Source organism: Scomber japonicus, chromosome 1 (assembly GCF_027409825.1).
Source record: "Scomber japonicus isolate fScoJap1 chromosome 1, fScoJap1.pri, whole genome shotgun sequence".
Taxonomy (NCBI): domain Eukaryota; kingdom Metazoa; phylum Chordata; class Actinopteri; order Scombriformes; family Scombridae; genus Scomber; species Scomber japonicus.
Window position 1 is genome coordinate 22,777,452 of NC_070578.1, and position 9,194 is coordinate 22,786,645.

Here is a 9,194-nt window from a genome sequence, read left to right on the forward strand (position 1 = left end):
TTAACACAAGGATGGTATCAAAGTGAGTGAGTAGTACTACTACTACAAAACTTCTACTACACTAGGACTACTAGTACTACACTACTACGACTACTACTACTACTCCTACTACTTTTACTATTAGTACACTATTACTACTACTACTACTACTACTACTACTACTACACTACTAATTACACTACACTGCTACCACTACTAGTACGACTACTGCTGCTACTACTACTGCACTACTACTACACTACTACTACTAATAATAATAATTTTAACCATTCAAATTTTTCAATATCTGGAAGCCTTTTTTGAACTGTATTGGGGAAGATGGGGCCCATGCCCTTCAGAGGGGCTTGACTGGTTTGGCATGGTCTAAAATAACTGGTCATTTTTAGTTGGTCATGATTTAGTCATTATACTTGTTGACTCCTGATGCAATATTTTGTATTTGCCTTCTGTCTGTTTGACATTGTGTGGGTATTTTTGTGTTAGTCTTTTTTTCATTTTATTTATTCTTTATTTATTTGTATTCATTTCCACGTGGTTATTGGTATGTTTTTTGGTGTCTTGATGTTTGTGAAGAAAAATGTTATGCCTTTTTTTTGTTTATTAATCTTAAAGTTAATAAAAAATAAGTTTGGGGGGAAAAACAATAATAATAATAATTATTATTATTATAAGGATAATGATATAATAATAATAATAATAATAATAACAATGATAGAAGAACAACAACAAGAAGAAGAAGAATGACTGTGTTCAGATTTTTTTATTAAATCTAATTGCTGTTCGTAATATAGGTTTTGTTTAAGTCGTGTTTTTTGTGTACGTGTATGTTTTAATATTTTTGAAGTGAGGAAAAAAACCTACCGTGAACGTATACATATCGCGAGATCTACCAGAGTCAACTCTCGTTTCCCTTTTTTGGGAAAAAGTCAAAACCGTTCAAGCAGCTGCTGAAAACACATCGACCACCTTTAAAACTCCTTAAAACTCATATTCACACTGAATTCACTTTTCAGACAAAGTTGAGTTTTGCGATAATTTCTGGCTTTGTGTGCGTCAGTGCGTCAAACCAGTAACGGTCGTCACGTCGCGGACGTCAGCTGGGTGAGTGTTTTGAAGCTGTTGGATTACACTACAGCGGAAACCGTAGCCAACTTGGTATCTATTTCTTATATTTTAGCCACATGTGTACAGCTTGTTAAAATCTTTGTATCAGTACTATTTCAGAACAGCTCCATTAGCCACACAGCAGTCTCGAAATATGCTGTAAGTGGTGTTGTAACCCACCTAACGCTAACAGCGGCAGCTAATGTGCGCTAGTTCGGTATGCTAACACAGCAGATCGTAGCTTGGCTCAGTGTGTCAGACGCGCTGACGAGATCCTGTGCTGAAATGTTTCATGTTCATCCAGCTATTTATTAACAACATCCGCGATCATTCAGCTTCGTGTATGTTCAAGTCGACGACCACATTAAGCTAGTTTGTGAACTGAGAAGTGAGCTGTAGCCCGTGGTGTGCTAGGGAGCTGATCAGTGGACTGAGCTGACTTGTTGATTTCGCCATTAACCAGATTATGAACGGTGAAAGATCCAGACCGGACTCCCCCCTGTACGGGTGATGGCAGCTCGTCTGCAGTCATATGACAGTAACTCCAGTGACACCGAAAACTGGGAACGAAACGCAACAAGCCGACCTCGCAAACTCTGCAAGCATTCGAGGTGAGCCAGCTGAGGATCTGTTAGACCTCCTGGGAAAAGTTCAGAGCAGTAATTTAGTGTGTCACCTGTGAAGAAGGACAAGATGTAGCCGGATTTAAGATTAGTTACACATGTGTTACTTGTAATGTGTACATGTAATCTTAACTGTTAGTGTGGAGTTAAAAGTAATATAGACATATGTACATATGCGTCACGTTACCAGATGATGTATCTCTGTTATACTGTACATGTTGCCTGTCTTATATTAAGTGAAAGGCATCATCTTCGTATGAAGTCAGCAAGGTGTGAGAAGGTGTAGGAATCAGAGAGTCACTTCAGAAAGTACCATCATGATTCATTGTCCTATGTCTGGGCAATATGACAATATGTACAGTGAGACCATATGTATTTTTCAATGGTTGAAGATTTTGCTAAACAGTTTGTACCAGAGGACCATCTCAGGGTTGTATTAAGCTTTTTTTCTGGTAATGTTTAGACCTGCAATGATCAATCATTTACTGGCTAACTATATATTTTTATAATGGATTACTCATTTTGAGTCTTTTGAATAGTGAATCATTTTGTTTTTTTTAAGTAAACTGAATATTTTAGGTTGTGAACTGATGGTGAATAAGACATTTGAAGATGTCACTTTGGATTTTGGGAAAGAGTGTTTTACATTTTTCACAATTTTCTGACATTTTATGGACCAAACAACTAATTGATTAAATCAAGAAGCGATCAACAGATAACTCAAACATGAAAATAATAATTAGTTGCAGCTCTATATCACTGTAGTTGTATTAACATCTCTGTGTGTTTATATGCTGGAAATCATTTAGCAGACAATATTTAATGTTCAAGATTGTTGCTATCAATCTTTCTTAAATAATCAGGTATATTTGAGTCATTAGATAAGCCAAAGTCAGGCATCTGTTTTTTAAAATCTACAAATGATTTATTTACTGTGTTGCTAAAAATATTATATCCATATATCACTTATAATATCAATATAACTGATGATTTAAACTGGCTGAATGAACAAATTGAATATGTATTCACTGCATTAAGGGCTGTTTTGGAAAACACAGTTATCTACTCTACAGAGATGAAACAACGTTTATCAAAATTTTGTCAAGACTTTTTATGCACATATACACGTAACATTTTGTGTTGGCCATAACTGGCAACAAAGTATCTCAATCTAGTTGCTATGTGCCACGTTTAATTGTGGTAGTGGAAGTATTTATTTTCACTCCTTTTAATGATGACCCTAAAATGTCCTCATACTTTACCCGGCAAGGTCCTTTTTCTATTCCCTTTTCAGCTGCTGGAGGAACAATCCAAACACAGGGAGGCTCACAGAATAGTTAACACTGGTGTATTTGGTCTCAGGCCAAGGGGAGTTTACCTGTATACTTGTAATGTTTACCTGTAATCGGTGGGTGGGTTTGTATTGTATACACATTTTTCTCCTGCATCTGTCCCCATCAGTTCTCCATTTCCTCCTTTTGTGAAATGAATGATTGAAACATTTTTGACCAGTCAAATATTAATCTTAATGAAGTTACCTATCTCTTCTGGTGACTTTGCAATATTTTTGCATTTGACTGCAGGTACTTCCTTGTTTTAGTTGTGCACACAATCAAGCGTGTTAAAGCTCAGGCATCTCTCATTTAGTTTTTTATGGCTGATTAGACATCAATGGTGATGGAAGCATGACTTGATGGAATTTGTGTGCATGTGTCATACTCTTATTACATGTGTCAGGTCTGGCTGTTGCATACTTTCACGTAACCTTGTTTGAGTGAATTTATATCAGTAATGTTTGGCATGTTTTACCTTTTACCTGGGAAGAGTTGTGTAATATGATAAAAATAAATGTGACATCCCTGTTCAGGAGTAAGGGATGTCCCATGATCTAGTTGCTTTTTATATTTTATTAACAGGTGCACAGTAGTAGTGTGCACAGCTTCTGTAAAGCTCTTGTGTTTGTCCACCTGGGATGGGCATGTCTGCCTGTCATAGTAACTCTACGACAATGAAATAAAAATATCCTGCAGCTTTCAGAAACACAAAGGAATGTTAAGTATGCTTTTGTCTTGAAAAGCAGCAACCAGACCCGTGCATCTCGAGTGGAGGCACAACAGAGGAAGATGAGCCTGCATGGTGCCAGTGGGGGCTGTGACCGCTCACGTGACCGCCGCCGCTCCAGTGATCGCTCCAGGGACTCCTCACATGAGAGAGAAGGCCAGCTCACACCCTGCATTCGCAACGTCACCTCACCCACCCGCCAACACAACAGTGGTGAGCCTGCATGGAAAGAATAGAGGGCTTATATGGATGTCATGTTGGGGGTCCGCAGCTCTTGGCAACTACTGCTGAGAACAGCTGACTTACAGCTCAGACACTGTTTATATCTCTGCTGTTTTTGGCTGTGAATGGATCACATCAGCATTAATCCACCTGTTTTGTATTTGGACTAAGTCATCTTATAATTAAGTTGTCTGGATACTCTGAATAGTACTTTTTCCACTACAGTTCTTTTGAATATTACTAGCAGTTGAACATTACTCAATGGCCAAAGATGGCTGTTGGAGGAAGTTTTGCATAAATACAAAAACCTCCAAATCATGCAAGCAAATGAGAAATTAAATATTTAGGTAAATACTTGTTTTTAATAAGGTGTTTGGACACATATCTCTTTGCGAGTCATCATTCCGCCTGTCTATGTGTAGATCGTGAACGAGATGGTGGCCAATCATCGAGACCCAGCAGTCCTCGGCCTCAGAGAGTGTCTCCCAGCGGCTCCAGCAGCAGTGGGGTGGTGAGCAGTCGTAACAGCAGCCTGTCCAGTACTGAAGGCACCTTCAAAAGCTTGGGAGTTGGTGAAATGGTTTTTGTCTACGAGAATCCCAAGGAGGGAGGAGCGAGTGCCACTGTTGGTAACCGCAACATTAGGACTTCAGAGAAAGTCACTCTGATCGTTGACAACACGCGCTTCGTAGTAGACCCTTCCATCTTCACTGCACAACCCAATACCATGTTGGGCAGGTACAGCACACACTGAACATGATCTGTATAAATTATGTGTGTATGCTTATAATATGTGTGTATATGTATTAAGGCTGCTCAATTAATCGAAATTTTATCATGATTACGATTTAGAGGCCAAACGATCTCAAAACTAATAAAATCGAGGGGAAACGATTTTTAATAATAATGAGATAGCACTCAATAACAAAGGTTTTATTTTGAAAAGCTTAGACCGAAGCCGCTGCAGCACCGTTGTAACTGTAACTGTATATAAAAGTGCAGAGTTTCCAGCTTGCCTCAGACAATGCTGAGTTTACTGACTATATAGGATATAATGTATGAACTATCGTCATCTTAACCCGCTCAGCACTAATATCCCTACACATTTTCTGCTGGGTGTTGCGTTGAGCGGCAGATAAAAGGCTGCTGCTGGGAGAGAAAATTAATTAAGCCGAATGGACAAGAAATGTCCAATAAATGCAGCATGTTTCTAAAGTTAAAAAAGAAATCGTTTTAATAATCATGATTTCAATTTTGACCTAAATAATCGGGATTATGATTTTTTCCATAATCGAGCAGCCCTAATATGTATGCAGTGTGTCCAAATATATTTATTTTCTGTGATTCAAAGAATAAACCAAAACTACTTCATTTCAGAATGTTTGGATCAGGAAGAGAGCATAATTTCACACGACCCAACGAGAAGGGCGAGTATGAGGTGGCCGAGGGAATCAGCTCAACAGTTTTCCGAGCAATTCTGGTCAGTCTCACTCTGCTTTTCTCTCTATTTTTTCCATGTTTATGTTCAGGGTTAATTGGCTCATGAAATCTACACATGGGTTGGTAGTTTTTTCTGCAGACTTACTGTATGGCAACTGGTGCAAATTGTTAAATGATAATTCTAGTCTATTAAAACTTGTGTCTATTTTTGTAGTTTTGGCCATTGTTTCTATTAGTAATGATAATGAGTACTCGCCAAAACTTTTTCTGAGACCTGGTTACACAGCAATGTATCTATAAGAAATTGATTGTTTTACAAGGATAGAACAGACACACATATAATCAGCCAGGTTGTGAACAAGCCAACAGTTCATCCTGATCCAGTATGTATAACAGTATTTAAACTCTGATGGAGTATTTTAACAGGGAGGGAATGTATTTTAAACCATCTTATGACATTTTTAGTCTTACATCTTAGTTCTACCACCTGTTAAATCTAATGTACAGCACTCCAAATCCTGTATTATGGAAAAATGCAATGTTAAAGAAAGGATTTATTTGTATTAATATTGAAAGCTTTGAGCCATTGCTGAGTTTATGCTCTTCTTGAACGTATATTTTATGTTACGAGATAATGGACTGACTGTGTTTGAAATGACTGTCTTCTTTGTGATTTCTGTCTAATTGACAGGATTACTACAAATCTGGGATAATCCGTTGTCCTGATGGAATCTCCATCCCGGAGTTGCGGGAGGCCTGTGACTATCTATGTATATCTTTTGACTACAGCACCATCAAATGCAGAGACCTTAGTGAGTATTTTCTCTGAGGTGTTTTAGCTGTAAGTGTTATTAAGGGTGGCAGGGTGAGTCAGAGTGAACAAGAGAAAAGCACCAGGCTGCCAGGTCACATCCAACCTCTACAACATTGCACAACATAAAACATGTCTAGCAGCTAATGAAGCATACAACCGCAAATCCTCAAGCACTGTTTATTGTAGGTAGAAACGTTTTCCAAAGTGTTTTTTATGGCAGCGGAGGACAGGAACCACAGAAGGTTTTGTACAGCACAAAAGTAATTCAGTTATTAAGCCAAAATAAAACAGTGAATGAGGAATACAAAAAAGGAATGGAAGGTTTTCAAAACATGGTATAACCACAAGTATAACCAGGAGCCATAAATGCTGGCCTTATATTGTCTGTTGCAGATGCTTTAGACACATGACAGTTATGAGTGGTGTTACGAACTTCATAATATTCTCGATCTTTTTGTTGCCAGGTGCCCTGATGCATGAGCTGTCCAATGATGGAGCTCGGCGACAATTTGAATTTTACCTGGAAGAAATGGTTCTGCCTTTGATGGTGGCCAGCGCCCAGAGTGGAGAGAGAGAATGTCACATTGTAGTCCTTACTGATGATGATGTGGTAGACTGGGATGAAGAATATCCACCTCAAATGGGAGAGGAGTACTCACAGAGTGAGTACACACTAAAACAAAATGTGGATACAGTCTGGTTTTTGATAAGCAAAAGATAAAGATGTGATAGCAAATGTTTTTGTTTTTTTCTCATTGCAGTCATTTACAGCACAAAACTGTACAGATTTTTCAAGTATATTGAGAACCGAGATGTTGCCAAATCAGTTTTAAAGGAGAGGGGATTAAAGAAAATACGACTGGGTATTGAAGGTAAGTTGATCTTGATGGCAAATCTGATGTCTTTAATCTGTTGTCGATGTAGACAGTCTTTGTGGAACAGTTTAAGGTGTTGGCAGCAAAACTTTTGAGACAGAAAAGAAACAAACACAAGCATTATCATTCATGCAAGATCCATTATGCATGAACTGCACTGTAAGTAGTGCTTATTTTCTATTGTCTCAAGCAATACTTTTCATCAGAGAGCTATCATCTAGAAAGCAAAGCTTGTTGCAAGTGTCTAACTCAAATAAATAAAAGGCAGGGTGATTCGGAAAGAATTATACATTCTAACTTACAGTATAATGGGTGACTGAAGACAATATTTATTGTTGATTTGCCCTGTACAAAATCAGGAAGATCAGACCCTACCCGTCTGTGCATGCAGCACAACTGCTGCAGGCTTTTAAAAATCTTTTAAAATATTGACTACTGCAGACTTCCCCGCATGTACGTTCAAACATCTGCAGATGATCCAGAACGCGGCCGCATGTCTAGTCTACAACCAGCCCAAAACAGCACGTCACCCTGCTGATCATATCCCTAAACTGGCTCCCAGTTGCTGCCCGCATCAAATTCACTTACAAAACAGAAACTAACAACAGTTCTGTCTACCTGAACTCTCTCGTTCAGTTGTACACTTCCTCCCACTAACAATGTACCGCCAATGAAAGGCAGAAGGGATTGTGTGGTGGGATTTGTTTTAGCCTGTTAGTTAACTGGGTTAACACATTTGTTTCATGTTTAATATTGGTATATTTTCATCTCATTTGAACCTCCTGTCTCTGTTTATTATACATGGATACATTGCAGAGAAAAGTCTTCCAACCATTATAATGTAATATTTTTGTGGTGTTTACCCACAGTGCAGTAACTGACTTCACTTCATCCCTTTATTGGGGAGCATGGTATTATTGATTATTGAATTTTTGATAAACAAAATGTTTTAACTGTTTAATTTATCATTTGTCTTTGGCAGGTTATCCTACATATAAAGAAAAAGTCAAGAAAAGACCAGGAGGTCGTCCAGAGGTAATTTACAACTACGTCCAGAGGCCCTTCATCCGCATGTCCTGGGAAAAGGAAGAAGGTAAAAGCCGCCATGTGGACTTCCAGTGTGTCAAGTCCAAGTCCATCACTAACCTGGCAGCAGCAGCGGCTGATATCCCCCAGGACCAGCTGGTGGTGATGCACCCTGGCCCCCAAGTGGACGAACTGGACATCCTTCCTAACCACCCACCTAGTGGGAATCACTACAGCAACAACTACAGCAACGAGCCTGATGCTGATGCACCTTCACCCGCTGTCTGAGGCCACACTGGTCCTCCTTCAATGCCTCTGCCCCTCTCCTATTCCTCCAGACCTTTTCCCAGCATGCTGCAGCATGGAGCGCCAGGGGTACCATAACCATATTGCCTTGACACCTCCGTTGCAGCCTTAGAGCCTCAAGAACCTGGTTGACTGTAAAAAAAAAAGAAAGAAAAAAATACAACGGACATAAGACTGGTGGAAGGAAGAATTCAGTTATTTTCATTTGTTTTTTACTTGACCAAAGGAATTTATTTTTCTTTTTGGAATAAATTCAGCAAAACTATTATTATTATTATTATTATTATTATTATTATTATTATTATTATTATTAACATTACTATTTACAATGTTGTTGTACCTTAATTTGATAAGTTTGGCTGAGCACTCTCGTGGTGTCACTGTTTTCTCACTGGTTTTATTTCACTGATGATGATTTAGATTTTCTTGGGAAGCCTAACTACTAAATATGTTTTGGAGGAATAAGACAAGACTTACCATGGAGAAAATATGACTATCTGGTCATGCAAATTAAAAAAAATCATTTACCACCACTCAGTGTCATAATCTCCAGGTGAACTCCTCAGATGTCTTTGAATCTTGTAAGGGGGTATGTAGTCATTGGCTGGATCTGATATGTGATGTAATGCTCCTCCCGCAACCAAGATATTAAGCAGAGCACAGGCTGTTGTGGTCAGAATCTTTTTGTGCAAAGCTTGAAATCATTGTTAAAAAATAAAAAGT

At 38.6% G+C, this 9,194-nt stretch overlaps 1 protein-coding gene across 6 annotated transcripts; it reads left to right on the forward strand.

The window, feature by feature from the left end:
• Nucleotides 1-922: 922 nt before the first annotated feature.
• On the forward strand, nt 923-8,634 carry btbd10b (BTB (POZ) domain containing 10b). Of its 6 annotated transcripts, none has more exons than XM_053321457.1 (9): nt 923-1,101; nt 1,568-1,715; nt 3,805-4,001; nt 4,433-4,748; nt 5,388-5,490; nt 6,142-6,262; nt 6,729-6,926; nt 7,026-7,136; nt 8,122-8,634. In XM_053321457.1, exons 2-9 carry the CDS (start codon nt 1,615-1,617, stop codon nt 8,451-8,453), a joined length of 1,479 nt encoding a protein of 492 aa, XP_053177432.1. In that variant the 5' UTR covers nt 923-1,101; nt 1,568-1,614; the 3' UTR covers nt 8,454-8,634. The 6 variants fall into 6 exon arrangements, with proteins under 6 accessions (XP_053177432.1, XP_053177470.1, XP_053177462.1 ...); XM_053321465.1 differs by lacking the exon at nt 923-1,101 and adding an exon at nt 1,115-1,263; XM_053321473.1 differs by lacking the exon at nt 923-1,101 and adding an exon at nt 1,120-1,155.
• The last annotated feature ends 560 nt before the right edge of the window (nt 8,635-9,194 follow it).